The 12,814-nt window shown below is 38.5% G+C and overlaps 1 protein-coding gene across 5 annotated transcripts in view; it reads left to right on the top strand.

Moving 5' to 3' along the window:
• Positions 1-12,357, top strand: part of ANKRD46 (ankyrin repeat domain 46) — a 37,295-nt gene extending 24,938 nt beyond the window's left edge. For all 5 annotated transcript variants that reach the window (XM_067711616.1, XM_067711620.1, XM_067711617.1 and 2 more), the window contains exons 2-5: positions 468-568; positions 3,329-3,665; positions 4,839-4,997; positions 10,307-12,357. In XM_067711616.1, coding sequence (XP_067567717.1) covers positions 3,355-3,665; positions 4,839-4,997; positions 10,307-10,523 — 687 coding nt within the window. In that variant the 5' untranslated portion in view covers positions 468-568; positions 3,329-3,354 and the 3' untranslated portion in view covers positions 10,524-12,357. The remainder of the gene's footprint in view (positions 1-467; positions 569-3,328; positions 3,666-4,838; positions 4,998-10,306) is intronic.
• The last annotated feature ends 457 nt before the right edge of the window (positions 12,358-12,814 follow it).

Genomic DNA, 12,814 nt, shown 5'->3' on the forward strand with positions numbered 1-12,814 from the left:
TAAATGTACCTGTTTGGTTTAAACACAAGTATTGGTTGTTTTTAATTTTTTCCCCCACTGCAAATAGCATTTTATTTCTAAAATTGCTTTAGTGGGCTAACCTGAGATGTAGCCACCATTTATAATGGGAAAAATATGCATTCCAAATTCTGGTAAGTTAGAGTGAATTTTCAGAGCGCAGTTTCTCCTCTATTGATGGTAACATAATCTGACTCTCTTTCTTTCATCTTTCTGACCGTGCTTTCTTGTTAGTGGGCAACAGAGCTTCTCCTTATTAAGCCCTTCTTTCCTCCTTTTCACCACTTTATTACTCGTCATTGACTTTAGTAGCCTCATAAGTTGATGCCTTACCCATAGATTTTCTGGAAAATATCTACAGGTCCCTGTACCTTGCCTGTGTTTAGTAGAATAGCAAGTCCTTTTTCACACCACATCTTTGTTATAACTGAATTTTCTATTTATTATAGATCCTTGCTTGCACATTTCTGGATAGTCTGTTGAACCTTCTTAAGAATTCAGAGAAACTGCCGTGGGACCACGGAGAGAAAGATCTAATCTTAAGGCTTACGTGAGTATTTTCTACTGTGGACTCCCTCACAACATGTGAAAGCTTCAGTGAACTGTGGCCTTGCTTTGGGGCAGATTCAGTTCTATAGTCAAGATGAAAAATGTTATCTGTCATTGGGCTTATTAAATTTGGAGGTTAGTAGCTTCTCAAGGGCACAAAGAAATCACAAAATAAACCATGCTTATTCTCACTTAAAAAATAGACAAGAAAGACTTGTCCTTTTTACTGAGCTGATGTTCGAAAGAATCCCAGTCTGCAAACCACAAGAATTCTTAACTGTTTGAACCAAAAATACCAAGTAGATTGTTTTTCATTATCTATACTTAGAGAATTTAACCGAAACACGGTACCTCGTGAAAAGCACTTGATATGTGGTATTTTAATTTTTTAAAAGCTTGTGATACCTCTGTCTTTTTTATGATCCAATCCAATGACTACTGTAGGGGAAAATAGGGAGATTACCCTTGAAAGAGAATTCTTGACTTTTTTTGAGAAACATCTTCCCATTCGGTTAATTTCTTTAAAAAGCATTATATAGTATCATAATCTGAGGTTTGTCTTATCTTGATCCCTGTAATTCTTAATCATAAACATATTTTCCCGTTATTTAGAATTATCCTTAACAGCTCCTTCTCACCCTTTATATCCAACAGGTCATTGAGTTGTGTTCATTCTATCTAGTGTATCCCTCTCCAGTATGCCCCCTTCTCTCTGCCACTGCCTTAGATCAGGCTATCATCATTTCTTGCCTGGATCTCTACAATGACACCAATTGATCTCCCTGTCTCCAATCTTGACCCCCTCCAAACTAACCTCTCTGTATTGCCAGAAAGTCATCTTTCTGAAAGACTAATATACTAAGACCATGCCATTTCCTTGACTTAAAATCCTTCAATGACTCCTTATTAAAATTCAGGTATAATAAATCTTACTATGGACTTGTTAGGAAGATTAAACAAAATTCATTAAGACCCCTTAATGCAGTGCCTGGCTCGGAACAGGCTCTCAGTCTGTGTTAATGTTTCCCCCTTGCACGCATGGCAGCAGCAGAGCTTAAGGTGGCCCAGGAATAGAGGGACAGTGGCTCTGCTGGAAACCAGGCCAAAAGGAGTGGGGGCCAAGAATCTCACCGAACTCCAGAGCCAGGCTTTCCTAAATCCCTGGGAGGTTAGGCACAATAGATTGATCTAGCATCCAGTTCCATCTGTGTTCCAGGAAGACTTTGCCTGATAAATTATAAGCCAAGCTCATCTGTGACTAAGCTTTTTTAACCTTAGAGTAAGGGAGCCATCTTAACAAACACATCGGTCTCTGCCTTTGTGTTTTCTTGTTTGGGTTTGTTTTCTCTTTAACTTCTTAGTAAAGTTTCTTTTGTCAGGCTTTAACTTTTTCTTAAATGAACCAAGGAAGGGACAATTGCAGGTGGGGTGGAGACACACCCACACACGCACGCATGCACGCGCACGCACGCATGCACTGAGAGACCAAGAAATTGCTGAGGGCAGGGAAGTATCAATGAAGGATGTGTGGAAACACCTACTGGTGAACCAAGGCTACTCAGATGGGTGAAGTATTAGCATGGACACAGCTGGGATAGTTGCCTTTGTCCTGCCTCTGCATCCCTACAGAGACCTGTTTTTCCTCATCTCTCCATCTTCAGACAGGGGGAGTTTGGCAAAATCAGATATTTAGATAACCACAGAACAAAGCAGAATAGGATCAATACTGTAAAAAGGACAGAATTCTTAATTTCATGATACTTCCAGTTTTTAAATTTAGTTTGTTGCCTTCCTTAGCTTTTCTCTTTCTATGAAAAATTTGAAGTTTGTGCTCTAAACACATTTAGCAGGTCCTTATTGAGTGTGAATTAAGTTATTGTTTTTTTCATGCTGATTTAGTTAACTTTTGAGCTGATAATTCTGTTTTACCATATAGAATATCTCAAATACAATAAAAAGCAAATATATGAAAGAGAATTACTTTGTTTTAAATAAGAATCTCTACCAGTAGTAGCGTTTGTGTGTGTGTATGTGCGTGTATAGGTAGTTTTATGAAGTTTAAGGAACATACTGTCTTTGTCTTCTGATGATGTACTAAACTTAAATCTAAGCACTTCTATCTTTTTTTTTTTTTTTTTTTTGCTGTACGCGGGCCTCTCACTGTTGTGGCCTCTCCCGTTGCGGAGCACAGGCTCTGGACGCGCAGGCTCAGCAGCCATGGCTCACGGGCCCAGCCGCTCCGTGGCATGTGGGATCTTCCCGGACCAGGCCATGAACCCATGTCCCCTGCATCTGCAGGCGGACTCTCAACCACTGCGCCACCAGGGAAGCCCTAAGCACTTATATTTTGCTTCACTTTAAAAATATCTCAATCCAGGGACTTCCCTGGCCGTCCAGTGGTTAAGACTCCATGCTTCCAATGCAGGGGATGCAGGTTTGATCCCTGGTTGGGGAACTAAGACCCATGTGCTGCGTGGCGCGGCCAAAAAAAAAAAATCTCAGTCTTTTTATATGATGGAAAGTGAAATATGGCTTTATGGTAATTTAATTGCAATTTTGATTCAACAGATATGAAACAAATGAGATATTTTAATGGAAAATAAAATATAATAATTGATAACTGTTGTTGTTTCTGTTTGGTGAGGTAATTTATTAGAGGCAGGAGGCCAAGAAGAAAAAGAAATAGCGCTTTTCTAAACGACTTCATTGTCTTGATTTAGTTGGCTTCTCTGAATCTTGTTCACCTCGTATTTCATTACAGGCACATTCCGTCACCACATCTGAACAATGTCCTACGTTTTTGTGAATGATTCCTCTCAGACTAATGTGCCCCTGCTACAAGCCTGTATTGATGGAGACTTTAACTACTCCAAGAGGCTTTTGGAAAGTGGCTTTGACCCAAATATTCGTGACACCAGGGGCAGAACAGGCCTTCACCTCGCAGCAGCCCGAGGGAATGTAGACATCTGCCAGTTATTACATAAATTTGGTGCTGATCTCCTGGCCACAGATTATCAGGGAAACACAGCTCTTCATCTCTGTGGCCATGTGGATACTATTCAATTCTTAGTTTCCAATGGACTCAAAATTGATATTTGGTAAGTTCTGTGGTTTTTGAAGTCTTGTCACTTCTTCCCATTAGTCTGTCAACCAATGATCTAATCTTGGAGTCCATTGATTTTGTTTCCTCACTGATTGAGCACAGCAAGTTCAGAAGGGTATTGAGGACAATGAGTAAGGGAACAAGAGGCTGACTTCTAGATTTATGCTGAAGCAGTGTATGTTTTTCTATGAAGATAGTAGCTAGGTTCTGCTACTAATTAATTGTGTATTGTAAGACAAGGGCACTTGTCAACAATCTGTTGCAGCCTGGGCACTGCACATACTGTGTTTAGCTCATTTAATCCTCAGAATGAATAACTCTTAAGGTAGGTATTCATTTTATAGATGAAATAATTGAGACAAGCATTCTGAGTTAAATGACTTAACAAAGGTCACACAGCTGGAATCTGAACCTAGTTCCACCTGATTCCAAAGCTTGTTTGCCTTCTGTCGTATAATATACCATGCTAGCTTCATAATCTCTCTGGGGCGCTCACAGTCCTTTTGATACTGAACAATTTGAAGAAGTAGTGGTTTTTTTGGTTTGTTTTAGTGATTCCGTCTCTTGAGTGGGAAAGATCAGGCCACTTTAAAAAGTGACCTTGACCTTTAAGCCACAGTTTCATGTTGCCCTAATTTATTGGTGCTCTAGTGTCCCTAAATTTGAATAAGACAGTAAATGGTTCTGCTGCTACAGAACAAGATGTGGTGGGAATTAACTATAGGATTCAGTGTTACTTGGGCTCTCTCCTGTTGTTAAATAACTAGGTGAACCAAAGCAGCTTATTTGATTGCTTTTGAGTGTGGGTGGTTTTTTTTGTTGTTTGTTTAATTCTTAGACATTTAAAAAATATATACATCCTTCTCATGAAATATATAAATGTCAGATAAGGGTGAATCTAGAATTTTCCAATTAATTTCTAGGAAGATGCCCTCCTTTTCTTTTATTTATTCTCATTTATCTACTCTTGCCTGTATTTTTTTTTTTTTCCTTTTTCTCTAAAAGGAAAAAAAAAAAGGTTAACTCAAAATTCAGGTTCCACCTCAACCGCTGGTTCTGCTCTGGGTTTTAATTTCGAGTTAATGGGGCCCATGCCTTCCTCTCTGAGATCTACACAAATGGCTACTAACAGTATAATATAACCTCTTTATTTTTATGAACTTTTTAGCAATCATCAAGGTGCTACACCCCTGGTTCTGGCAAAGCGCAGGGGAGTGAATAAAGATGTCATCCGATTGCTGGAATCTTTGGAAGAGCAGGAAGTAAAAGGATTTAACAGAGGAACTCACTCAAAACTGGAGACTATGCAGACAGCTGAGAGTGAAAGGTACTTTGCTTTGATACTTTCAAGTAAAGTGCTTTGATACTTTCTTTGAACTTATATTAGTCCTTATGCCTCCAGATTACAATTGAAAAGCTATTAACGGAAGTAAAGTACTATGTGCCCACATGCACAGAATGTTCTGTTAGCCACTGGGCAAGGGCAGCCTGCTGTATTGGTAGTACAAGTGAAAAGAGCTGAATAAGAGGGAGGGAAACAGGAGTCTGAGAATTTAAGTACAGATCACAAAAAGAATGGAATTTCGAAAAAGGAGGAGAAAGATAAGTCAGGACAAGAACTTGGACAGTATTAGAAAAAACCAAAAAGCTACCTTTCAAAGGTAGGGAATTAAAGTGCTGAGGAAAAGTAAAACAGGAGGAGAGTAAGACAAGACTTAACACATACACAGTTCAGTGATGTGAAAGTGGCTTTTACATGAGACGGAACAAATGAAATTTGGGCTCCTGTAAGTAATTGAAGCTAAGATGTAGTGACTGACAGGGTCTCAAATATCTCATCATTTCTCATCTAGAAGCAATTTAGAACGTAGTTCAGGGAGCTCTGGAAAGGTGACCAGGCATCTTTTCTCTGGCATCACGGGCTCAACAGGTAAAGTCTCTAGGCCAGACTTAGTTGAACTAGCATGTAGTTTGGTTGACCACCATGGAGTTTAAGCTTTCCAGGTATTACAGGGGAGGAAGGATGATGAGCTTTATAGTCTCCTCCCACAATTTTCAGTGGACTAGGGCCCTCAGTAGCTATTGACTCAGTAGCAGATTGACCAAGACTTGGAATTAGGAGTATATGGTCCACTTAGACTGTTGGGATCATTGTTTCTGTGAGTTCCAGATGAAATCCTCTGTTTTTCAGAGTTCACCCTTAATTTGATTCTTCTGTGCCCGTGACTCCTTTCCTCCCTCTTCGTGGACTGCCTGGTGTACTCCTTGGGGACCATTAATTCTACTCTCAAGTTTAGGATTATTTTGTTTGTTATAAATACTTATTATTGTCCAAAGAAATTAAACAGTTTTACTTCTAGAACAGTGCATGCTCCTTATGAGTTATCACTGAAGGCTGGCAAGTACATAAAATAAGAAGCCAGAGGTGCATTGCAAGCCCTTCTTTCATCTGTGTGCTCTGGATTGGCAGTCAGGATGCTATAAGCAATTCAATAACATTGAGTTATCTGTTTTTTATTAAAGATCATGTTCTTGCAAAATAACTTAAAATTTATTTTCAAAGCTACTTTAAGCTTCTTTACTGTGAAAAATGTCCGAGAATGTGCATTTTCTTGGTATATATTCAGGACTTTGCTTGGTATATTTTGTTAATAGCCAATCTCTTGGCATCTCTTTATTAGAAATATACTTCATTTTGCCTCAGTTGTGATTACTTATTAACTAAGAAGTGATTAGTCATTTGAGCAATGCAACATGAAGTATTTATTCCTACTTCTTTCACGTACCTGCCATTGCACTTCAGCATGAGAATTTGCATTATTTACGGCATTATGTAAAGCCTGTTCTTTAAAAATTGAATTATTAATACTTGTACTACCTAGTTGTCCTATCTTACTCCTGCCCTTCAGTGTCATCGTAGGAAGGTGTGGTTGAAGCTTAAATTAAAAAGCTTAAAGCAGCATCATTGGTTATTAGGGAAAATGCAGATCAAAACCACAGTGAAATACCACTTTATACCCAATAGGATGGCTACAATCAAAAAGATGGACAATAACAAGTACTGGCAATGATGTGAAAAAATTCGAGCCGTCATACATTGCTGGTGGGAATGTAAAATAGCATAGCTGCTGTGGAAGACAGTCTGGCAGCTCCTCAAAAAGTTACACAGAATTACCATACGACCCAACAATTCTACTTTTAGGTATACACCCAAGAAAATTGAAAACACATGTTCACACAAAAACTTGTACATGAATTTCATAGAAGCATTATTTATAATAACCAAAAGGTGGAAACCACCCAAAAGTCCATCGATGATGAGTGGATAAGCAAACTGTCATCTATCCATCTAGTGAAACATTATTCCACCATAAAAAGGAATGTAATACTGATATGTGCTACAACGCGGATGAGCTTTGAAAACATGCTACATGAGAGAAGCCAGGCACAAAAGGCCAAATATCATATGATTCCATTTATATGAAGTGTCCATAATCAGCAAATAGAAAGTAGTGGTTGCCAGGAGCAGGGGAAGGGGCAGTGGGAAGTGGCTGCTGAAGGTACAGAGTTTATTATAGAGGCGACCAAATGTTCTAAAATTAGATAGTGGAGATGGTTCTACAACTTTGCGAATTTACTAAAAACCACTGAATCATGTACTTTAATTTTTTAAATTTTACTTGTTGCTGTGTGCAGGCTTTCTCTAGTTGCAGCGAGCAGGGGCTACTCTTCATTGTGGCACGCGGGCTTCTCATCATGGTGGCTTCTCTTGTTGCGGAGCATGGGCTTGAGGCACACGGGCTTCAGTAGTTGCAGCATGCGGGCTCAGTAGTTGTGGCACGTGGGCCCTAGAGCAAGTGGGCTTCAGTAGTTGCAGCACACGGGCTCAGTAATTGTGGTGCGTGGGCTCTAGGGCACGTGGGCTCTAGGGCGCACTGGCTTTAGTAGTTGTGACGTGTGGGCTCAGAAGTTGTGGCTTGCGGGCTCTAGAGCACAGGCTCAGTAGTTGTGGCGCATGGGCTTAGTTGCTCCGTGGCATATGGGATCTTCCTGGACCAGGGATGGAAACTGTGTCCCCTGCATTAGCAGGTAGATTCTTAACCACTGCACCATCAGGGAAGCCCCTGAATCACATACTTTAAAAAGATGAATTTTATAGTACATGAATTACATCAATTTAAAAAAAGTGAGGGAGGGACTTCCCTGCTGGCACAGTGGATATGACTCCATGCTTCCAGTGCAGGCGGCCTGGGTTTGATCCCTGGTTAAGGAACCAGATCCCACATGCATGATGCAACTATGGAGCTGGTGAGCTGCAACTAAGGAGCCTGCGAGCCACAACTAAGGAGCCCGCCTGCCACAACTAAGACCCTGTGCAACCAAATAAATAAATATTTTTTTAAAAAATAAAGTGGGGGAAAAGTTTAAAGGGATTGGCTAGTACATGGCATTGTGGCATAGCTGTGTAATGATTAGCCTTTTCTAGAACAGGAGATAAAGCAAGATTTTGAATGTGTTTAGTATTTTCCAGTCCCCTTATGATTCCCTGAAACATAGCATAACTTCTTAAGGGCCTATCAGTCAAGTTGATGAAAAACATTTCCCCACACCCCCTTATATCCTAAGTTTAATTTAGTTCCTTTTTACTCTGTAGGTATGGGATGACAGAGACAGTGTAGGTGACACATGTACAAAAAAGATTACACACGCACACACAGACCATCATGCTAGAATCAGGTATTTCCTAGACAGTAGAAAACATTTCATTGGATCAGGTTGCTATAGACAGTTCTGATTGGCAAAACTTCATGGGCTCCTAGAGAACGTGCAACTGAATTCTCATTTTACAGATCCCTACCCCACCCGCCACTATCCAAAAGTAGAGTGTTTCCTTAAGCCGAGATGGCATAAAGCAATTGCCTTAGGACTCATCTTACTAATGGATGCACAAAATAAATCGAGATAAAGCACAGATGCTCACAGACACAGTTCAAAGATATTGCAGCTGGATGCTGAGATGCTGAGTGTAGTTCCTGGGGAAGGAGCTTGGTGGTGCCACTCTTCCTGCAAAATAAACATTAAACACTGTTTTTGCTTTTCGCCTTTTTTCGTATAAAAGCAAAAATCCTCTTGGGATTACTTTCAGTTAGCAAATACTGGTAGTTTTGTAGATGTTTCTTAAAAGTGAGGAGGCATAAAGCAAACTTTCAAAAAATGGGGGATACCTGTATATCTAACACTTTTAAGTATGAGAGCATGTTGACTCAGACGTAGTCAATAAATTTCATGTAAGTCAAAATTAACCTCTCCTGAACTTCTTAAAGTTCTAATCTTATTTTTGAACTTGCTTGAGTTTTCTTTAAATTTTTGTGTTGTTGTAGATTCCCATTGAAAATGTCTTCTCCTATTCAGAAGATAAATATAAAAAAAAGTTTGGATGTCAAACAGATTGGCCCATTAAGAAATCACCTTCCCATGATTAGAGAAGACTCTAAATGCCAGTAAACGAAGTGCCTTTGTTTAACAGTGTCAAGAAGTAAAATAAAGTTGTAGGTTACCAAAAAAAAACACTGTCAATTTTGCATGATGAACCAGGCCCTTAAGACATTGTTTTGTGCTGTTTCCATTGTTCTGCCCCAAGATGGTTGGAAGAATATGAAGAGAAGGAGTTTAGGAAGGATAATAACAGCGGTAGATAGTTGATACCAGTGATTATGGTCATTGTGGCTTTAATCTAAATGATACCCTGTTGTTGGTCCTGCATGTTGTGACGTAATTGTGGGTGCTAATCCCTTAGAGCTTCAAATTCATCACTGTGCAGCCTTCCAAATACCAGTGTCAGATATACTCTATTTGTAGTGGTCATATTTCTCGCTTATATAGTTACAAAAACCTGAATCAGTGTTTTTATGGTATTTGTGCTACCTTATTTTCAACTAGACTCAGCCTTTATATAGAAGAGAAATAAACGTATATTATGTTATTGTACAAGATGGAACTAAAACCAGTAGGAGGAACCTATTAAGAGGAATTCCTAATGGTTAGCCCTGTCCAAGTGTACAACAGACTGAAGAGTAAGCATCCATTACTAGAGTATTACAGTTTAAAGAAGGAATTCCTTCATTGGTCAGATTATTGAACTAAATTAATAAAAATTCCTTTTTCACTTTAAGATTCACATACTTTATAGAACAGTTTTTTAGACTTGCCCGTCTTTGCTTATTTCCATTAACATGAGTTCTTAAATTTTGAATCATCATGTTGAATTCTAAATTTCAAATAACCAAAATGTGTTTTGCTTTAGTACCTGGTGGAAACAACTCATTTGACCTACTTCAAGACTTCTGCTTGGGACGTTTTTATTAGAAAAGGATTTTTAACTGACTCTTCTAGATACTAAACCAAGAAACATAATCATTACTGTTTAGCAGTTTATAGTTAAAGTTAGATTGTCCAGATACCTGCACGTATATAAATCAGTACACAGATGGGTGAGAATGTATATATATGTCAGTTTTCTTCTTGTAAATATTGTATTTTAAGGTTGGTCTTTTCTAAACGATGCAGTTCCTATGGTTTTATGTTTTTGAAATGTGTTGTTTCATGCCCTTTCTTTTCCCTTTGCTTCTCTCACAGTGCCATGGAAAGCCATTCCCTCCTCAATCCCAACCTGCAGCAAGGTGAGGGGGTCCTGTCCAGCTTCCGAACCACGTGGCAGGAGTTTGTAGAGGATCTGGGCTTCTGGAGGGTGTTGCTCTTGATCTTTGTCATTGCTCTGCTGTCTCTTGGCATCGCCTACTATGTGAGTGGGGTGCTACCCTTTGTGGAAAACCAGCCTGAACTGGTGCATTAGAAGAGCCCATGGGAGAGGAGGCAGATGCCAGTGTCCTGGCTTCCGTTGTTTGTTCTCAGTTTCTCAAAGTTTTCTCTCGGTGCAAGGCAGTGAGGGCTGTACATTTTTTCTTTTTGCAGTTTTACACATCGTAATCCTTGTAGAAGAACTAACTACATACTGTAGTCAAGTATACTGTCCTAAAGCTACCTCCACCTCAGCCTGACTTCTTAGGAAAGGCTCTGCGTAGCCTTGTTTGATAAAAACATGGAAGTGACTAAAGAATGAGAGATAGAGGATGAGACTAGGAAATCCTTGCTCCAGAAATCTTACCCTAACATAAGACCAACTAAAGTGAAGTGTTTGAAGGTTGTCTTATATGATTAGTTTTCGTTGGTAGTTTTGTTTTTGTTTATTTTTGCAAGAGTTGCTTTTCTCTTTTTATTTACTCTCTCTGGGGAATATCGGGGGCGGGGGCTAGGGGAGAATGAAGCATTCAGCTTAAAACTTGAAGTGCTTTTTTCAAATCCTGTGTAGAGGAAATCAGTATTTTTGGAATGCTTGGTTTGTTTTAATATTTTCAAGTCTAGTCACATACCAAACAGAACTTTTGAAAATGAGCTGTAGTTTCCTCAAAAATGACTGATTTGATCTTATATTTATTTGTTTTTAGGATAATTTTGATTTTTTTCTAAGCTGCTTTGCTTGTTGTTGATATCTGTGACGAATGAACTTGAGAAGTTCGTTTTGTTCATTTGTCAATTTCCCCTAGTGTTTATTTCAGAGATATTCTATTCATCAAAAATGCAGTCAGAAAACTTTCTCTACTCAGTAGTTAGCAGGGGAAAATAATTCTGATGTTTAAACGTCACTGTAATTCTGTAGTACTATTATTATGGTGAAAAATTCAGTTCTATAAGCTAGCTGTGTTGTCACAATTGTATCATAGTTCATAATTTTTTCATTTTATGTGCAATCCTGTTTAGAGGCCCTGTTAGAATTGTGGTGACAATCCCATACATGTCAGTTGTTCTCTGATGGCAAGAATGGATGGTGTATTTCTGAATTAACAGTGTTGAACTCTATTGTACTAGGTGTCATAAACTCTTTCTGAATGCTAATATTATGTAAATTGAAATATGGCCCCCAAACTGTATTGCAGCTTTTAGCAGTTGTTTGAAGGCCTCTTTTGTTAATGATTCTGCTATGTTTAAGTCATATTCTTGGGTTATTAAAAAAAGGATATGAAGACTTGAGAATTAATTCATTGGGTGTAGTCAGAAAATTATAGTGAAAGAACTAACGGTTTTATTTTTTAGAACATAAGTCATCTAAGCTACCGCTAATTGAATTGTTGCTAGAATTAGAAATTATAATTTAAAGCAGAATTGGTATTTCTGTGATTCTTTTTGCTTCTTAATAATTTCTCTTTTGCATTTATATATCTAGGATTGAGGCATTTTTCTTTCATGTGACTTTATCCTGTCTTAAAGAGCTGTTCTAAAATTCCTGATTTACCTGGCTGCCTCAGGATCAGCTCATAGCATCTTGCTTTTAGGTTAGATACAAACAAAATTAATCATACTTGGTGTAAATACAGCAAACCGTGGATGTTAGAATGGAGCACACTAGAACTCAAAATCAAAGTATATTCAGATTAAAAGCTTTGGAATTAGCTTTGCTTTTGTTTGTAACTCTAAACAGATGTGCAAAATTGGTTAACATGTATGTAAATATATTGCATTTTTTAAAGATTTATGTTTCCTTTTAAGTGCTGATTTCTTTGTATTCTATTCTCTGCATTCAGTATTCAGTAATACTACCAATAAACGTATTTATAATCTCTTAATCACAATCTGTTTGCTTAGGTATCATTGTTTTTCTTTTAATTTAGGATTTTTTTAAATGGGTTCCAATTGGCTGTTCATAAAAACAAAGTTTTTTTTTCAAACCTGATGTAATAGGTATATCACGTTTCACGTATGTTAGCCTTATAAATGTTCTGACACTAATTTGGGTGAATTGCTTTTGGATTTAAGCGTGATAATAACTACCATGATTAAGCACCTCCCAATTTTATAGGTCAGTTCACGTGCCTCATCTCATTTCATCCTTGTGTTCACCCCACCCCTGCTGTATTTTCCCTATTTTATAAGATGAGGAAACTGATACTAGGAGGTTTAAGTAACTTGTCCAATATCAGACAGCTAGGACATAGTGGAATAGGGATTCCGCATTCAGGCTCTATCCCCAATTATAAGTTTGCTTTTTCCTCCTGCCCTGCTGTCTGTCATGAGTCTGGCAGTGGAACC

Source organism: Pseudorca crassidens, chromosome 17 (assembly GCF_039906515.1).
Source record: "Pseudorca crassidens isolate mPseCra1 chromosome 17, mPseCra1.hap1, whole genome shotgun sequence".
NCBI lineage: Eukaryota > Metazoa > Chordata > Mammalia > Artiodactyla > Delphinidae > Pseudorca > Pseudorca crassidens.